This window comes from Diadema antillarum, unplaced genomic scaffold (assembly GCF_040938485.1).
Source record: "Diadema antillarum isolate AM-2024a unplaced genomic scaffold, OU_Dant_1.0 seq00000030_RagTag, whole genome shotgun sequence".
In the NCBI taxonomy this organism is placed as follows: Eukaryota; Metazoa; Echinodermata; class Echinoidea; order Diadematoida; family Diadematidae; genus Diadema; species Diadema antillarum.
Genome location: NW_027271146.1, coordinates 1,615,933 through 1,636,958, shown reverse-complemented (window position 1 = coordinate 1,636,958; position 21,026 = coordinate 1,615,933). Strand labels below are relative to the sequence as shown.

At 38.5% G+C, this 21,026-nt stretch overlaps 1 protein-coding gene across 2 annotated transcripts in view; it reads left to right on the top strand.

The window, feature by feature from the left end:
• LOC139725288 (uncharacterized) overlaps positions 1 to 21,026 on the top strand; it is an 85,279-nt gene that overhangs the window by 59,083 nt on the left and 5,170 nt on the right. The window contains exon 1 of one of the 2 annotated variants that reach the window (XM_071636377.1): positions 18,491 to 18,696. The exons of the other annotated variant lie outside the window; for it this stretch is intronic. Coding sequence (XP_071492478.1) covers positions 18,688 to 18,696 — 9 coding nt within the window. The 5' untranslated portion in view covers positions 18,491 to 18,687. Of the gene's footprint in view, positions 1 to 18,490; positions 18,697 to 21,026 lie in introns of those variants that run through there. 2 annotated transcript variants of the gene reach the window in all.

Below are 21,026 nucleotides of genomic sequence, written 5' to 3'. Positions count from 1 at the left end.
ACATTTGTGGCGTTATTTCGAAAATTGATTGATCCAAAAATGAAAAGTGCGCTCTTCGGAATTTATGAACCTTATTTCGTTTTAGAACCTTCGAAATATACGAACCCCCCTTTTTTCACTTTCGGATTGTTATAGAAACGACTCTTCGGAATAATGAATCTTATTTTATTTCCGGATCAACGAACCACCGGAATAACCGTTTTGACAATGCATCTGTATCACTTGTGTTTTCATGCACGTAGGAAATATTTCTTTCATTCGGAGAAGGATTGTCTGTGCGTTTCTTGTAAGTGATAAATTGGTCCTCATTTATTGTGTTGACCACGTTTACGGCGGGAGGGCCTTAAAGGTAGGGGATACCTTTTACAGACCTCCCAAAATGCAGCAAAACATTAAATATGAACCTCAGGGGACTTGTTTAGGCCACTGCTGAGAAATCTGGAAGTCAACAGTTATCTACAATTTGAATAATGCACAAAACTCAACTACTCAGTAGTTCTGTGTGTCAGCCACACTTAAGCCTTTTTGTTGCAGTCTTCTGTATTTTTTATCTATAAACACAAATCTAAAAGTATAAGAGCTGATGTAATAACATATAGAGTGTGTGGCAAGAATGTATATAGAAATGTTTGTAAGTTTTGATGAACTTTCTTCACAAAATATACATGATGGACACACATGCAATGCATGGGTCTGCAAAGGTAGCCTAGTAATGTACTGGAATTTACGGTGAGCCCCGAAAAAAATTCAATTCAAAATCTAACGGTCAAAAAAGTGTACTAAATGTTACCTTCCACTTTCAATACTTTATGGGAGTTTCTAAAATGATACTCTCTTCAACATACCACTGTATTTATGCAACTCTTCATTTAAGGCATGCAAATGGGATTCCCTACCTTTAAGGGAAGGGTTGATAGTGTTAACGAGTTGATAAGAGTGTTGTTGACCAATCACACCAGTCCACTTATGATACCACAATGCAGATATGATCATCAGACAGATTCTCTCCAAAGGGCAGTTTTTGTTTTCGTTTTCTTTTGATTTTTTTTTCAGAAATGCATATACACTGTACCAGCTGTATGATACATGAGTAAGTTTAGGCCCTACAGAAAGAACCAGGGCCACCTCCCTGGTGGAACTTCCAGTGAATGTTCGAGAAAAATCGGATAATCCAAGAAATGAATTTTCAAAGTTTTGATTAATTCGATGTTCAACCGTATCAATGTGGAAACTCTACAACAATTAGTGATGTCAGGGGAATAGAGAATTTACGTGTGAATTAAAGCAGAATTTAACAATATCAAATTTTGTAGGATTTTGAAAGAGCTATTGAAGTACCTCCTCCAGAAGTCATGTTAATTACTGTTTGCTTTAACATAATTTTCTTTGCAAGATGAAGAGGAAATACCTACGCTTACATTTCAATTAAAGAAGAAAATATAGTTTAAAAATGTGTAATCGCAAATCAAAGCCCTAAAGACAATGAGTGCATTTATTCTGACGCATGCGTCAGATACAAGACTACACCCAATTAAGAGTGTCATCTCTTGAGTATAGGTCTACTTGTGTTGCTGTTTTCATCTCTTCGCACTGTTTCATCCACCTTGATTTAGATAACCGATTTGGTTTAATCTTACTAACTTTGAGAAGCTGATGTGGCTCACGAGCTATAGACCACGGACTATCAAGTCTGGGGTCCCTGGTTCAAGACCCAAACCAGAAGCGATTGTTTATACCCTTCTGGGTACATCGGTCCCGTCGGTCCCGCGGTCGCTTGCGTACAGTCATATTTACCATGGTTCAGTTTCATTCAGTACATAGGCAAGATGATTGTCATCATAGTCATGTGACTGGTCAAAAAGATGACGAGCGACTTTGGCAGATCACAGGGTTATTTTTCCTCTAAACAACCAAGCCGTAAAAAGCTGTATGGGAGAGTAAATTGCGAAGCTTGTACAGTGTTGTGGTTTTCATTCTACCAACTATGATTGACGTAACAACGGCGAAGATTTGCCAATGACCAATTAGTACGATGTACTAGACGTACTCATCGTGGCCTTCTGAGTGTACCACAGTCAAAGACAAAGACCCCAGCGGACTGGCGTGGATTTGTTCGGATTTTCTTTATTTCCTGGGGATGACAAGCGATTCAAATGAGCGAGTTTGTATGGAAGGGGCCTTCCCTTTGCAGCAAACAATATTCAGTGTTGGCACGCCCTGACATTTGTTCCATCTTTATCATGCATCATCGCTATCATTTTTATCGCTGATAGCATATACAAGTCGGCATGCATAAAAAAGAACTGTGGACCCGCATCTGTCATTCTGTCGTAACTTTACCCGTGATTACGTGTATTCCGTGTAATGTTGTGATGTAATCACTCCCTCGGTGTCTTACGCTATACTGCTCTTCTCTACAGTCTAAAGCAGTAAAGGTGTGTTTCCCAAATGGTGCAATCTGGCCTTACTCGCATATTATTATCTTCCAAGACTGATTTCTCTTGCTGTTCCTGAATGCATTCCTCAGTGTTTCGGAAATGACGTCAGGTGATACTCCAGTGACATTTCGTCAGTGGTTTCAGAAGGTGAAGTCAAAGGTAATTTCGTGTGATCAAATTTATGATTTTTTTTAATGTAAAGCCTTGTTACAGTACTAAGTAGTAGGCCGTATGTGTGTTGCCTTTAGCGGTGCGTGTGCATTTGCTGATAAATATTGATACATCATGGCGTTTCGATTTTGAATTTTCAAGTTTTTGATGTTGTGAATCCATGATTTAAAGTTTTAGTATACCACAATTCTTGGTAACAATAGATGTAACTTCAATTCAATTTTTTTTTTTAAATTACCTAAATATCAGCTGATTGCAATAGTCATAATCCTCGTCCTCACTAAAGTCATTACACCTATCTGCTTAAACCAATGTAAACGTAGCCTGTTTCTTTTGCAGCTCAGTATGAACAGCGGTTACTCAAGAAATCCTTTACTTGAAAACCTTTTCCGTCACTTCTATGTTAGCGATTTTGAGTATGGACCTACATACCAACAAGGTTCATGGTGTGACTATAAGCACATTGATAAGCGTCGTCGATACTGGAACCATTGAAATCAAAACTTTGTGTCGTACAGGGTTTCTAATCAGCCGCTACATTTTCACTCTTTTCCCAATAAAATGGTGAGCTAGAGAGGTGGGCAAGGGTATATATTAGAGACGTTTTAATTGGCCGTCATGGTGTACGTATATTTGTATGAATCATCGGCATGATCCTCAGAGAAGGGAGATGAAAACCCCTGCTTTTAAATACCGAGAGACAGAAAGACGTTTTACAGGTACTCGAGATGATGATAGTGATAAGTTCATATTGGCTGTCACAATAGTGAATTAAAAATAGTAATTTAGACTCATACATCAGTAGCTGTTGCAACTTGTAATTACACAATGATTATGTGCGACTATGTCTCGATATGTCTGTGTGTATCTATTCGTCCATGTATGATATCCCAGAAGTATGGCATATAGTTACGTTGACAACCCCACCCCCTTGTGTTTCGTAGTTTTTTGATGGACGTCACATTCTACAAACATTGGTTTTTAGTACAATGTCCTATTTTTGTGCAGAAATTTACAATTTCTTTCCTTTATTTATGAAAAACAGGAATTGCACGTTCTTCGATCTTTAATCTTTGCAGTGATCGAACCATAACCCTTTATGTAGCTCCGAGCCCTGTTTTTCTTCATTTATTCAACTTAAAAACAATAACGTCGACATGATGGAATTGAAATAGAATTTAGGAGTTGAATCTATTGGTGTTGTCTGTAAGGCGACGGCTTTGGGCGTAAACCGTTCTATACACTGTTCTCACAGTTTCTTGATGAGACTATGTACAGACCATCACCTTTGGTGATCACGGGGGATCTGAACATCCACTTTGACAATACTTCATCCCCAATTACGCTGAGGTTCAATGATCTCATCAGTGGCCATGGCATTTCCCAGCTCGTCTCATCTCCTACCCATGATAAGGGTCATATTCTGGATGTCATCATGGTGCGAAACTCTGACAATGTTCTCTACTCCAGCCCCAAGGTCTTTTCCGGTATCTCAGACCATTCTGCAGTTTCCTGCTTGCTCAAGTTTGTAAAGCCTTCTCGTGTTATGTCTGAATTCACCTGCCGCAATATCAAGAAAATCAACAGGACAGCATTCGCCGAGGATATTGTCAGCTGCAAACTGATGTCTTCCCCAACTGACAGTGTGGACTGCGTTGTGGAAAATTACAACTTAGCGCTCAGCAGACTCCTCAATATACATGCTCCTGTAAAGACTCGAAAGATCAGGAAACGCACTGACTGTCCTTGGTACAACTCTGACATTGCAGCGGCGAAGCGGAAACGTAGGAGACTCGAGCGCAAATGGCTTTCCAACGGTAAAAGTGAAATTGACAGGAAATTATTGTGTGCTCAGAAGAATGTGGTAAACTCCCTGCTGAAGAAGGCCAAACGATCTTATTACGTGGGCCTCATCGAAGACTGTGGCGAAGATTCCAAACGGCTCTTCTCCGTTGCCAACCGCCTTCTCAATCGAAAGCAATCTTCACCATTACCGTCCCACACGGACAGTTCTGCAGTGGCCGAGATTTTCATCGATTACTTTCGGAAAAAGGTAGAGACTATCAGTAACAGTCTCTGTCCAGACGAATCGGCGCAGGAGCCCCTCACGACAGCTTCCCTTGAAACCCTGAAGCCCACTGATCCCGACGAGGTCCAAGCTCTTCTTCGCAGATTACCTCCCAAGTCATGTTCTTTAGATCCAGTCCCCACTGTATTGATAAAAGATTGTTCATCCATTTTTGCTCCTATTATTTCAATGATTGTGAACCTAAGTATTGATCAGTGTTACGTCCCCTCATGTTTGAAATCTGCATACATAACACCTCTTTTGAAAAAACCTTCCTTAGACCCAGATTCACTCCAAAATTACCGCCCCGTGTGTAACCTTCCATTTTTGTTTAAAATTTTGGAAAGGATTGTTTTCTCCAGACTTACAGATTATCTCTTGGTTAATACTTTATTTGATCCTTTTCAATCCGCATATCGTCCTTACCATAGCGTAGAAACCCTTCTCCTCAATGTGTCGAACTTCATCCTACAGGAAATGGATCGTGGAAATGTCACTGCTTTGATTTTACTTGATTTGTCCTCCGCCTTCGATACTGTTAATCATGCAATTTTGTTAAACACCCTCCAATCTCTTGGTGTAAAAGGTCAGGCATACGAATGGTTTAAATCTTACCTTTCATGCCATTCACAGGCAGTGTATGTCAACAGCTGTAAATCAAATGCTATGCCTCTCAAATGCGGTGTTCCACAGGGCTCTGTGGGCGGGCCCACCTTGTTTTCCATCTATCTTATTAGCCTGGGACACATATTGCGCCAGCACAAAATTAATTATCACATATACGCTGACGACATTCAATTGTATTTGTCTTTCAAACCTAACCAGGCCGATGCCTTACATGCTTTGAGTCAGCTTGAGAATGCAATGAACGATGTTTATTCATGGCTGAACTCACATTCTTTGAAATTGAATACGGATAAATCTGAGTTTTTAATGTTTGGTTCGAAGACACAATTAGGTAAACTTGACATTAATTTCATCTCTTTTTCCGGCATGTCAATTAGTGTGTCCCAAACCTGTCGCAACCTGGGTGTAATGCTAGATTGTAATATGACTATGTCTCATCAAGTTTCTAGCATTTGTAGATCTGTAAGATACCAACTTCGTAATATCGGCTTCATTAGAAAATATTTGAACCGCTCTTCTACCGAAAAATTAGTCCATGCCTTGATATCCTCTAGGCTCGATTTTGGAAACTCTGTCTTATTTAACTTACCACAAACTCAGCTCTCCATGCTACAGAGGCTTCAAAATGCGGCAGCACGCATCATCACACTATCCAAGAAGCACACTCACATCACCCCTATTTTGAGATCACTTCATTGGTTACCAGTCAAAGATCGCATTATTTTTAAGATTTTACTTTTGACTTTTCATTGCATTCAGGGCGCTGCTCCTCAGTATAACATTGACTTACTCCATAATTACATCCCTGCTAGATCTTTACGCTCATCCAACTCCGGTTCTCTGATAATTCCAAGATTCACTACAATATGGGGCACACGTGCCTTTGGCCATGCTGCTCCCACCTTATGGAATAACTTACCTTCAGCCGTTAAAAATTGTTCTTCATCAGACTCCTTTAAAAGCAGTCTAAAAACTCACTTGTTTAAAGCCTCAATTTGATTACTCATTACATGTACTTGATATTTGTATGTCTTTTACTTCGTCACTTTCTCTTCCTTCCGCGCCTAGAGCACTCTGCAGAGTGGATTTGGCGCTATATAAATCATATCAATTATTATTATTATTATTAATTATTATTACACGCTTGTGTGCAGTTACGATTAAAGCATGGTTACCTTCTTGGTGTTATCAAACGTAGCGTAGGCCTATATTGCCGAAGACAGGAAGAGTTCATCGAATGTCCTTCACAATTCCCAAGCATATCAAACCCCATAATAAGCCAATATTTACTTTTCCTTCATTATCACAATAAAGTTGAAAACCCTGATGGCATGCGAGTGAAATGTAAAACTAAACATTGCAGTTACCAAATAATATAAATACTTAATGAAAGCTTATTAGGCCCTATATAACCTATCATTAGACGTTAGACCAAACAATATTCATTACGGCAAATCTGTACTCGTACATTGGTTTACAGGCATTTTTTCCGGTTTTTGTTTTTTTGTTTTTTTGTTTTTTTGTTTTTGTTTTTGTTTTGTTCTATAGGGTAGTACACATCACAGCCAGCATATATACTCATCTCTGGCGAAACAGAGATGTGAAACGTAGTATGATACAAGACAAAATGTCTGTTAACATACATGCTACTACAGACAAAGGAGTTACAGATATCGCTATCTATCTACATTCTGTAGGTGACCTGGATGAATCAGTGGAGAGCCTGAATAAATCCTGACTACAGATTATTCCTCATGACTCCTTCATGTAAGGATCACCCTTTTGGGGTTAAAATTCACAAAATTTATCACCTTTTTCCCATCATGACACCCCAAAGCCCTTAAGCTTTCACGGAATCCCGTCTATCTACAAATAACTAACACTGTAACAGACTTTGTTGATCAAAAAATGGAAAGTTATTTAACCGGTTCCTCTCAAACTGAGAGTTAGCTTTTCCCATGCAGTGAATACTGATACTGGGATCTTTGTTTTGATGTTTAAAGGGAAATTCGAGACCAGTAAAAAGTTGCCTGAAAAGGAAGAAACTTTACACACACACAACAAAAAGAAAAAAATGAAATGACACATCGACTCCAACTGTGTTTCACATACGTCGAATAAGATACCCCTCTACGTTCTTTTCCCATGTAGATCATAGAGTATAATATGCTTTAAAAAAAGAAATTAAACATTCAACAGGCCATTAGGAGTAATAACTGTACGAAATCTTCACGATTTCCTCTTCTAAAAGTATATATTGAGCATGTTCTTACAAAAGGCTTACACGCATATATGGAAGGGGAGAAAAAAAATAACGAAAACTTTCCTTTTCCAAAAGAATTTAGTATTTACATTTTCCAACATGTTTTAAGACAAGTTAATGTTTCCGGAGTCAGTATGTACACTAGAAGAAATAAGAGGCTATTAGCATATCTCAGCGTCAATTACACTCATGTTCTCTTATAGTGATGATAAAGAGAGGGTAAGAGAGTAATCCAAACACACAGACGCAAGATCACACAGTGCCCTGCACTCGATGGTAGCCATGATGCAGTATAGAAGGACTACCTCATTTCTAATGTATTCAAATTTATAACTACCCTCCCCTGCTAATCTCGTGAGAGAAAAAAAAAAACCAGAATAGGATGCATATTGTATTTACTGAAAGTGCCCAAGAGTTTTATTTCCCCTTTAGATAAAACCTATATTCAGGGATAGCAGGATGCTGATGTCACACGTTTGTAATATCTTGTTAGTACATTTTTAACTGCAGAGGATCCAACAAGTACCATTGCGAGGAGAGAGTAGGTCACTGTTTTGTATCCATTTCATTTGCTTATTTTGGTCGAGAATCTTTTCAAATTGTCTACATTCATAAATTCCTTTCATTGTGAGGAAAGTTACCTTCCTGCGATCTCTTGGCCCTGATAATTGATATATATAGTTTTCTTCAGTATGGAGCGGGGAGGGAATCAGTACAGAAAAACGCACCAGTTGTGCCAGCCCTAAATTACCACATTTGTGGTGAATTCTTGTAGTTTGAACCCCAGAGCTTTATGAATTCAGGCACGTGACGTCATACGAAAGCATGGCGTGCTGAAAATGAACTATTTTGTTTGTTTGTTCATTTTCGATCTGAGAAGATGGCTGGACAGATATTATTCAGCTATTCTATGCTGGTCTTCCATGGGGTCCATACAGTTGGATGTAAGGCGGGACCACTTCACCGGGTTAAAAACCCTGCTCTTTGCGGTGAATGAATGAAGCGGGATCTTTTATGTGCATGAGTTGTGACTCTCTCACATTTTATGTCCTATCCGAGGGACAGAGTGTTTTCCCTCTTGTTAGAGGGGACCGTAATTATGATTACGCACAACATTGCTCAGTCCAGACTCGGGTTCGAACCCGGGTCGCCTGGATCGGAGGCAGACGCGCTACCGACCGAGTCAGAGAGAGCAGAGGGACAAGAAATCGTGATCGCCAGAGAGCTCATGAACTATATCAGTAGAGAACGTTTTGTGTTTATAAGTGCCACCAAGAAGACAAGAAAAGTGATATAATATTATGACTATGATATATCGTCTCCTTCCCTTCTCGGACTCGAGGAAAACAAGACCTGACATCTTACATTCTCGTGTTCTCAGAGCCAGAAAGACAAAAAGATGAGATCTCAAAACTCGCACTTCGATGTCGAGAAGACGAGATACCACAGCCCTGTCGAAAAGTAGAGAGGATAGTATCTTCTAACTCTCCTTGTCAGACCCGATTAGTCGAGTATTCCACTGAAGCAGGTTCCCGAAGAGGAATTTATCGTAAATACGTGGGATATTGTTGGGTCAGAAAAGAAATAATTTTCAAAAAAGAAATAATAATGATAGTAATAATAAAAAGAGGTTGTCACAAGTACGTCATCTTTAAGCTCCTTTTTGGCGATCTTCTGGTATGGACTCATATTTTTTTAAATGGAATTGAATTGAACAGGTTTTATCAAAAATCATGTCTCCCAGCCAAAGGCTGAATTGCACATGTTTTACAATCATAACTATAAAAACATATTGTTTCAGTGCTCTGAACAAACAATAATATAAGGACATGATAAACATTACGGTGGTCACATGTGGCAAATCACAAAAAGCGATTAATCAACAACAGTGCGGTCAAGTCGTTGAATGCACACTTGAATGCGCAACACGATAGACATTAACATTGCGTACATACAGCACGTTTGATCCGCGTATCAGGACAATGAGCGCCCCCCCCCCCCCTTCCCTGACTACTAAGTACACTATATTGAATAGGGGTCAGGGGAAGGGTATGGGGTTTATTGTCCGGGGTAATGTCGATACCGCAAATACCATGCAATCTGGCGTCAGTTATCAGCACTGTACTAGCGAACAGTATCAAAGCCACTTCACACATAACTTCAGACTCGCAGCAACAAAAAGAAAGGGTCCATTGAAAGTACTATTGAGAGTATTAGATAGCCTTTTGTCAAGGCCCTCTCGCCGTATTGACCACCATGCAGCCAGATCCAAGAGGGCCTTGACAAAAGGCTAACAAGAAGACGGATGTAGGTTCTAAAGTTTGTACAAAGACACACCAAGGTCAGGGTTTGGTTTTTATCTGTTTGCTCTTCGTCAAGGCAGCCACATAAAATTCCCCAGTCATTCGAGGAACAAATTTGTCTTTGATAGCACAGTCAGTCCCTTGAAACTAGGACGAGATTACTCGCTTGTATACTGTACGTGGACCTGGTTGTACCGAGGAGGTACTAGGCTAGTACCTCCTTGGTTCCGCAAGGGAAGGACTCTGCTGAAATGCGTGAATCAAGGATCTAGCGAAGTATTGCTCGGATTTCTTCCTATAGGTAACATCGCATGACCTCTACACTTCCATTAATTATGTTCGTCCCGGAAAAGTCATACCTGGTCTGCATGTCTGCTCTTCTCTTCTTTTTCCTCCTGCTCCCCTCCTCCTCCTCTTCCTCCTCCTTCTCCTCCTCCTCCTCCTCCTCTTCCTCCTCCTTCTCCTCCTTCTCCTCCTCCTCCTCCACCTCGTCTCCTTCTCCTCCTGGTCCCCTCCTCCTTCTCCTCCTCTTCTTCTTCCTCTTCCTCCTCCTCCTCCTCCTCCTCCTCCTCCTCTGGAGTCCTCCTCCTTTTCCTCATCCTCATCCTCGTCGATATACCAGGGAACTGTATGAAAAAGATATGCTTTCTTTCAGGAATTTTATAAAAAGTTTCTGTTGAAGTAATCATTAATTTTAGTCTTCTTTCATGAAATTCCTTTCAGTTTTTCCTTCTTTGTCCTCCTACTCTTCTTCCTCTCTTCTCCCTCCTTCTATCTATCTCTTTCTCTCTTTCAATCTTCTTCTTTTCCTCTTGTTTTTTATTCTTCCTAAAATACTGTGAATAATGACTATATCAGGTTGCACGGAGTCCACAAATCAATGATTTCTTTTTCTTACTCATTAACACTAGCCATTCAAGAAAACTGTAGGAAGTATGACGCGTAATTAATATCTTGGGTTTGAAATTTGTGTTCATCAGTTATCATCAATGTCGTCATCATCGTGTTTGTTTTCAAAATCTCCATCCTCTCCGTTAGCTTCTCGTTGTTTCCTTCAGTGCATATTTTCACGCACCAATGAAAAAAAAAAATCTTTCTAATAGCCAGCGGAATAATTTGATGTCAGGAAGACACGAAGTGAGGTTTTAATTAACTTGCTCTTGAATACGATGGGATGGACGTACCCTCTGGCGCCACGCGTTGCGGTACTTAGCCGTGCCATGCGCTATTATCAGTCACAGCTCATAGGCGGAGGTTAACATTCCAAGTTTCGCACTTTGATCCCGGAGTTTCGCAGCCTCCAATGACAACACACACCCATATTTTGAGCACACAACCGTTGCCATTCGTAGCATACACCCGTTGCCCACAGATACCGATGAAGCCGGCAGTTGAAGAAGGATGTACATATTATATACTGCATAGTAGTTATACATTTATTGATTTTTAAATCAACGATTTTATAACAGTTTAAAAACGAAAATGGGAGTTGTGAAGTGTCGATATGATAATCTCATTTTGATTTTCGACTGTGGGGTTGAGACTGACATGGCCGTTTCAGGCAAACACAAAGACAAACCATTCAGTATAATATGAATAAATGTACAAAATATAATGTACTGGAAAAAGAACAACGCACAGTTTGCAATTGTGACAAAAACAAATAGATAAAGGAATGAAAAAGTGAAGCAAATCTTCCAGGACGTGGATCGCTAAATAAACAAAACAAAACAATATAGCAAACAAGGTGTGCCATTGGAGCATATTGATCAGTGGTATTATGGTAATGATATAAAATCACCTCATTAAGAGTACTTGCTTTCAAGTACAAACGAATACAAAATCAGGATAGCATAACAGTGTCATGCCACGGACACTGTTCATTTTGGTTGTGTGAACCAAGCGAATATAATGAGCAACACAATACACGAGGTTATTGTAGTAGAAATGATAGCAGGATTTGTTTTGTACTTTGTAATGATAATAAAATAAATAAAACTTATGGAAGTTATTACCGTGCTGTGATAATTATGATAGTGATAATGGTATACTCCAACTGATTATCAACCTGTATGCGGGTAGCCATTGTAAAGCAGTTGATCAAATTGAATGTGCCTACCCGGTATTTTTAAAGAAAGTAAGAACAAATGAACGAATAAATGAAAGAATGAATGAATGAATGAATGAATGAATGAATGAATGAATGAATGAATGAACGAATGAATAAATGAATGAATGAATGAAAGAAAGAATGAATAAATGAATGAATGAAAGAATTAATGAAAGAATGAAAGAATGAAAGAATGAATGAATGAATGAATGAATGAATGAATGAATGATTTAATGATTCAATGAATGAATGAATGAATGAATCGATAGATGGATGGATGAATGAATGAATGAATAAATAAAGAAAGAAATAATCGTTGTCATACGACCGTGAAAGGACAGTATCTGTTTTCGTTTTGTGCCTCCGTCATGTCATATCAGGTGTGAGAAAAATTGATTCTATTCGTTTTTGCTTGCTCCGTCTCTCCTTGTTAAGTGTATTTATTTGCCCCATCTCTCTCACAATCTTAGGCGACTTTGTTTATTTTTCAAGGTCATAATATCCTTCCGCAAACTGTTTTCCTTCCCGTTTGTGACGTCATTTTGACTATGTGCATATGCCACACATGGTGCCAATTGATTAAACCTTATAATTGATTAGGTGGCCTCCATTCGCGAAACATGTGTTACATCTTCAACTTGACCTAGCCAAAAGCACTAATCAATACTTATATGATATTGACGTACAAATTGTTTGACTTTTTATAGGATTATGTGGATATCCAGTAAAATGTGAAGGACTTTCACATAGGCAGGGATTTAGCAATGTTTCTAGTTTTAGAATAGTATATGATAAACCATTAATTCAAGTACTGTGTAGCATATAAACTGCGGTGTTCCACAATACACCACTCCTAATTTAGTCCTACTTTTGTTTATTTGAATCTAAATTTTGATAAGGTATCTTTATTATTTGCGTATTAGAGAAGAGTGATGTACTCACATTGGTTTTTTGAATAGAAATACCATATACTGTCGGACTTTCCTAAAATAATTTATAGAGAAAATTACTTATTGTCATTATTGTCATTAATGGTTAAAAAAGGTCCTGTGAGGTACATTCTCTTATTCAATATATAAAACATACTGATTTGAATTCATTTAAAATGCAAAGTTCAATTCAAGTAATAATGTTACCTTGTGTCCAGTATCACTAGATGATATTGTGTAATATCTTTTTTTAAGGAATGTATAATCGCTCTGTTTACTATACCTGAAGACAGTATTTTTCCTGTCTGCTTATCAAGAAAAAGAATGTGGTATTAAGAAAGTTGGCTGCTATTTCAATTGCTGATTTAGTGTGCAGCGCATTATCCTGAATACTGGGGAAAACGCAACTGCTTTTGGTAATATCACAAAGCATACCGTTACGACATCTGGAGATCATCATCAACACAAATATTAATGCCTACTTCATCAGAAAACAAAAACAAAATGCAGGTGATTGCTTGAAAGTAGAATGTTTGAGGAGGGAACTAAACGTCAAACTCAGGAAGAAACCACACATGTCTGCACCGACAAAAAACAAAACAAACAGATTTCTTTGTTTGTTATCTACGTATTCTTTGGACCATGTGCTTTACTTAACATTGTGATGAAATACCAAAAATAAAAAAATAAAATCTGTGTGAATATTTGCTATTTGCAGAACAGAATGCAAATTTACCATTGTCGGTTGCTGTCTTTCAACCACACCGAAAAGGACAACTTGTTCGGTTTCTACTCGAACTATTTGCCGTGTCATCTGCGTCCGCAATGTCAATATGGGATAATATTTGCAATCCAAGAAACGACGAGAAATCAATTGACCTATCTGAGTAAATGCCCGGCTTTGGTGAAATTGCGGAAATTTGGGGATCGGACCGAAGTGCACTAACAGTTTGCCGTCAATGACGTCAGATGTCAAAGTTCAAAGATCACACATCGACGAAGTGTACTGTGACTCATACCTGTCTGGCCACGAGTGTAAGTACCCGGCTGTTTGCTAAATGACATTGAATTGATAATTGCCTTTACATTTACAATAATTCGAGGAATCTCTATCGTGTAGTCATTCTGTGACGAGGATGTTTGAGGCGATGTGTTTTTTTTTTTTTTTTTTTTTTTTTTTTGGGTGTCACCGTCCCTGTTTTAGACTCGTGTAGCTGAGCTTGGTTAAGCATTATGTTTCCTAACTAATACCGTTTCCCTGCAAATTGAACGTCCGTCAGTGTTTACGTGCAAAAGTCGAATTTAAAACGAACTTCACACAACCAAACCAAAAGTTTTGATATCATTCCTGCAAACTGAACAACCGTCAACGATTACATAACAAAGTCGACGTTTAACCGAACTTTACGCAACCAAACCAGAACGTTTCTGTCTAAACATTCTGTCTAAACCTTATAACGACTTATGATGGGTAAGAATAAAATTTACCTATAGGCCCTATATAGTTCTAAAACTTCACTGCTGAACGAAGTTGCATACATGGGACTGTTTGCTTGTCTAAAGGGGTTATTTCACAGTTGTGCAGTGCAATCGACAGTTCACGATTTGTGAGAGAATGCTAAAGTCGATGTGTCACTAATCGAAGATCGCAGTGTTGTATACGACTGAAACTATATGTGCCAGATATATTGGGTGGTATATAAAGACATATAGATCGTCCAGTTCCGCTCTGTATGTTCCATTCTTTCCCATCCTTGCTGCAGCCTCAATCACCTGTTGCTTTGGTCTCCCGTAATCAGTCCAAATTTACACATCATGCATGGTGCCTAATCAAATTATGTAGGCCCCTATATATATTTTTTTCAACTATGTTAATCACTGGATGAGAATGAAAACAATCATTTAAGTGGATTCTTTATAATGTATTTCTATCATGCATTATCATATGATTACGCACTTTGCTTATCATTTACTATTACACACGAAGGAATAACATAATTACGGAAAAATCAAATAAAATATGAAAATATCAATTGACATTAAGATACATGAAGTTCCTGTCACTTTTAAGTCTTGTTCATTTCTTTCTCTTTTTCTTGGCGATAGACCCATAAATCTGTTTGAATTTGAAACGATGATACAAAGTGCCACCTATAGACTGGACGCCATTGTTTAATCTCTGTTTTGTTAGAGTTTGGACCTCAGCTTGTCAATGACAGACGGCATAATTATGTTCCAATATAGTAATATGAATTGAAAAAAAAAAACGGTTCAGTAGATCTTGTATTATGTATTTACCTTCTTGCTTTGGAGCGTTCAGAATGATTTTAAACCTTGAATACCATGAAACGAAGCATCTCGTCTTATAGGCAGAGCAAGTGGAAGAACATTCAACTTCGGAAATCGAAAATCCATAGGGCACCTGGCAGGAAAGGGAAAGGACTTGAAAAACTTTTTTTTTCCTTTACAGACAGGTTGGTGGCAGACACGACTAGTCACACGGCACTACGTAGGTCGTAATTGAACCAGGATGCCATAGACCCCGACAAGCTGTATGGACAGACCAAAACTCGCGAAATAACAGGTACACTAAGGAGGGGGGGGGGGGCAGGAATCATGTATCCACCACCTAAGTAGGAAAATTGCCAAAGTAATCAATTTGCTGAAGGACTGCAGTACTCAAAAAACAAGTCCTATGTTTCAGCCGGATATAAAAGAAACTTTGCGGTATAATAATCGAACTAATGACCATGCAAGGAGTTGGAGAAACTCCCACCTCCTTTGTCCATGCACAAATTCCGGTCTAAGAAGTCGAGAATCATGTTAACAGGATAGAGTTAGCAAGGACAGTGAAGACATTTTTTTTTTCTAATCGAAGGTGGAGCATTCAGAATTTTGGTGTGGTCCTAGTCAGATCCTGGATATCTAAATTGTGATCCAATTTCACCAAAGAAGTTTAAATCAAACTCATGGTCTAAATTTAGGCCATGAGGTGTATGCGTGCCTCGCACAAAGAGTATTTGATGTCTGTGCGTTAATATACAATAGTATTAGATTGATGTCTGGTGTGGGCAATTTCGATGCCTGTTAAGTGTATTTCGCGAACGAAATTTAACAAATCCATGGACGAGACTAATGTGATTTCCGGCCAGTGGTTGTTAACCCTTTGGTGCCAGGTTTATTTCCTCTCCATAGGTTTGTGTGTGATATTGTACACATTATTGGCTCACTGGCATAGAAAGAGTCAACAATACTCCATCCGACATTATGTGAGGACTAGATCATGATCATGATTTTTCTCAGACTTTTATAACAGAAACATTGAAATTTCGTCATTTTTTTTTTACATGATCAATGGAAAATTGTGAGGTTATGACATGTTAGCTCATTCTCTTGCATATCCATATCCATTGTAAAAGAACTGTTTTGCAGAAATTAGCAAAACTTCAAATGTCATACTTCCTTGTTTTTCATCCTATTTCAGTCAAATTTTTACCGTTGAACTTGTAAAATTTTACTCCATTTTTTATCAGGCAAACTTATATTTGGACTGGATTTCCTCTTTAACAATACTCCATCCGACATTGTGTTAGGGCCCGATCATGATCTCAGTCCTGCTGTCAAGCTCAGGTCACTTCTCTTACTTCAGATAGCCACTGAAGTTTTCAGGGGTTTCGCCATAAAGCGCTAAGACGATGATAGCAAATGAAATGAAATGAAATGAAATGATCGAAATTAAATGAAATGAAATGAAGTGAAATGAAATGAAATGAAGTGAAATGAAGTGAAATGAAATGAAATGAAGTGAAATGAAATGAAGTGAAATGAAATGAAGTGAAATGAAATGAAACGAGGTGAAATGAAATGAAATGAAATGAGATGAAATGAAATGAAATGAAATGAAGTTAAATGAAATGAAATGAAATGAAATGAAGTGAAATGAAATGAAATGAAATGAAGTGAAGTGAAATGAAGTGAAGTGAAATGAAATGAAATGAAATATCGCCATGGCTGTTGTGTGACAAGTAGGCCTATGTCACTTGTGCTCACATGTCATGAGCGTAAATAAAAATTTTAACATGACTCTGGCACTAAGAACGGAAGAAGCTCCATCCACCAACTTCATCAGGGGGAGGGAGCATATGACCAGGAAAGTGGTCCCGCCTCCCTACAGCCTGACCCTTGCCCAAGGTTGTCCTTTCTTGACAGAAATGTCGGAAAAGGACAAGAACGAGACTATGTCCTCGGCCATCGCCAGGCGATGCAAGCCTTGACCGGGTCACTGTCGCGGTGCCACCGGACACGCTAGGGGCCGATGTCGGAAGAGGAGGAGATAAGAAAACATTGCCCTGGCCGACTTTAAAAACCCGGTCTAATTTCACACTGCACCGATAATAAAAGAGGTCAGCTGGAGTAGGTCTACTTACTCACAAGTGCAGTTGTAGATCCATAGTTCCTTATTGCTTTTTCCCCCTGATTTTTGGTTTTCAGCATTTTACTGAAAAAGAAAATTGTTGAAATAAACACCATAAACTAGTGGAGATCGAGCTCTACAACGTGATACCAATAATTCGATACCCCCAAATATTGTGAGAGCGCCTAATTTCTCGGACACGTAATTCAAAATAATTTTGATGCTGTGCGCATCCAGGGCCCTGTTTGATGAAGAGTGATAATTGATTATATAGTTAATTTCTATCATAAAAGTCTATGGCAGTCTGTGTGGTAAGGAAATGTATAATCGATTATCTTTTGATAAAACGGGGCACAGGTGTGAAGGTGAGATATCAAAACACATCTTGGCTTACTACTATTGCTTTGCAAGGAAAGCATTTTAACACGGAATAATTCGTCATTATTTATCACTGTGATAATTTTACGAAATGAGTCAACATTTAAAGTTACAGCGGGCATGGTTTCTGTTGAGATCGCTTTTTACTAACCCTCTAAAATGACATCAAGGGTGACACAGAGAGCTGAATTTAGGTCTCGCTGACAAAAAAAGCAAAAAAAAAAAAGAACAACAACAACAACGTTTAAACCTCTCTTCCTCGAAAATAAATTGCAATCGTTCCACAACAGCGCATTAAGTTTATTTCCGGCTTCCTTGTTGGCAACATTACATACCAGGTGTTGACATTCTCTGGCACGGAATGTGAGTTGTTGTCATACATTTTGGGTGTGTGTGCGTGCGTGTGTGTGTGTGTGTATGTGTGTGTGTGTGTGTGTGTGTGCACAAATCACTCTGATTTCATCACGTGATGCAGTAAATTGGTGTTTCCATCGTAGAGATGTCGTATGTTGATAATAGAGAAATTCCATGACTTCAGCATAGTAAATTAAGAAGATGACGCCTCCAATATTTTGCAGCCATTCTAGTGAATCTGAAAGTTCAGTGTTCATATCTCAAGAGTTGTCGTCTTTTCAGTAATCCGGTTGTTGCCATAGCAACTTGCTAAGTAGCTCATATTCATCGCGTCCAGCTGGGGTTCCAAGTATTACTGGCCTGACGTCATCCTTGAACAAACAGCATTTTTCACGGCGAGGTGACGACCCAGTCAGTGCGCCAGAACTGCGGAGAGTGTCGCGAGAATGTGCCTCAAAGCTCCGTGGCATTTAGCATAGTTCTCAGCAACCTGCAATGTTGATTATCTACCGCTTGTGAGGCCCTGTCTTTCTTTTTTTTTTTCCTGGTGACTTTGTGTACCTATAAAATCGTGCGGATTGTCCAGAAGGATTCTTTAAGGATTGTTTTTTCTCATCTGGTCGCTCCTTTCGATGGCAGTCGTGAGTAAACTATAGTTTATCTGATTATCCCCCCCCCCCTTTCCGCAGTGATTGTGTGTTAGAAAAAGGCCGAGCATTTCACCGTAATATATTATAACTCCCCTCTCTTCATCATACGTTTTTAGACCAAATAAATGTTTACATCCATCATTTTTTAGCGACAGAGCGGACGATGAGCTATCTAGTTATCAATTCGCATGCTTTACATTCCATTAACGTGTGTCAGAGTCCGATACACTGTAAATACTCCAACCTTTTAGGGGAAAATTATCATATGGAATTTTTCTCCAGTTGTGACACAGATATACTGTAAAAATGTTTGTCGCTCTCCGAGCGTTAAGTTTCATAGAAGGGATGTTAGCTGGTGTGGTGCCATTTCCATTACAGTGACAGGCTGACAGTCATTCGATTCTCGTTCTACCATCCGATCATATAACATCTTACACGTACCGTGGTAGGAGTATAATTTACCATCACATGTAAAGCTAGAAGCCTTAATTTGATAGCTATGACAATAATATTCTGATGACGATAATTATTATAAGATGGTGATGATGATAACGAATGTTTGCAAAGAGCTGGATGGTGCATTTTATAGTCAAATTTATAGTTGATACCAGAACAAACTAATACCAGAGGAGTGCATAACATAAATTGAGACCAAAACAAAACTAAAAAGGAAGAACAAACGCGGTATATGTTGATTTGAACAAATTTTAGTTTCGATTGAAAATTGTGAAAAGATTTACTTTTTCCCATGTATATATATTATTTAGGTCTATTCCAAAAATTATATGGTCCAACGTGCAATAGTAATCTGAAGTTTATACCAAAGTTCTTCTGAGAGACGTTTAGTCTCCTCGTCAATACATTTCTGGTTCATTAGATTGATATGATGTGCAATGTATATATATATATATATATATATGTATGTATATATATATATATATATATATATATATATATTCATTTATTTATTCAGGAATAAATCGGCTCAGTTTAAGCCAACAACTTAGAACGATGAGTGCAGTTTTTCATGAAGCCGCAGCGCCTGTTACACGCGTGTTAATGTCTTACAAGTGGCAACGCGTGAAAACCACTTACCTTCAATACTGAATGAAATAATGCCTATGCTATAGCAAACAGTTTGTCTAAGCAGTGAATAGTGGAATGAGACTGTTTAAGGTCACACGTGAAGGTCACTATGGCTTGTTTAACTTCCGGCTCGTACAAAATGTAATCATTAAGCGCTTTGGCCATGATGATAGCTTCATTATGTGTGTTTCAACCATGACTTCCTGTAACATACACCCGTTTTTTATTTCGCATTCAATGCCGACGACTCCACAAAGTTTTTCAAGTTTTTCAGCAGTGACAACTAGGGGCTTAGGTCGGAAGTCCCAAGTCAGTGGGGTTGGGCACCAATCCACACATAGTGCATTAACTTCTTGTCTAAGACAAGTCATGACCGATTACAGGTTGAAATAGACCATTCTAGAATTTAAACCAGAGATCGTGTGTATCTGGCTCATACGCACCTTCCGTGCACTGAGTCAACGCGTCCTTATGGAAAGCACTGGAAATTAATCTATTTGTACTATCTACTTTTTTTACTTTCTGTGAGTAAGAAAACCTGTATTGTTATCCCACCTCTGTTGACGATGTCAATACAAAGTGAGCCAGACGAGCGATTTGTCAATCATTTGCAATAAAGGCGAGCCAAAGTTTATCAAAAGAAAAACATTCGCGGGAAACACGCTTTTGATTGAGTAAATTCATCAATCACTTGAAACTTGATAACGACCAGTACTTGAAGATTGCAGGAGTAACTTGACTAAATTATCGTTTCAAATATTCAGGCAAAACGAAATTGCTAATGGAAAACGTCCGTCACGTGTGAATGAAATCTTATTCATTACTGTGATGGAACATTGGAAATGAAAGATATTTTTACGTGCATATACAAGAACACATATCGTGTCTTAAGGTACCATCATCAAGAATCACTTAGCTTGAATGAGATAAAGGCATCGGGACTTGATACATTTGCAATCCCTTTATTCTTTTTTTTAAACTGAAGAATAATAACGAAAAGAGAAATACATAACTTACATAGTGTGACATTACGCCAAGGAAACTAGGTGCACAGAGACAAATACTAGGAGACACAGAAGATTACCAGAGGAGGATAAAGTTCAGAAAGGAGAATGGATATAGTATTGAGTAACTTGGAGCTTATCGTATGAACAAAAATGTCTTGACTTGAGAATTTGTTTTTGAAAAGTATGAAGATAGATACATGTAATTATACTGAAGATAAAGTATGCTTC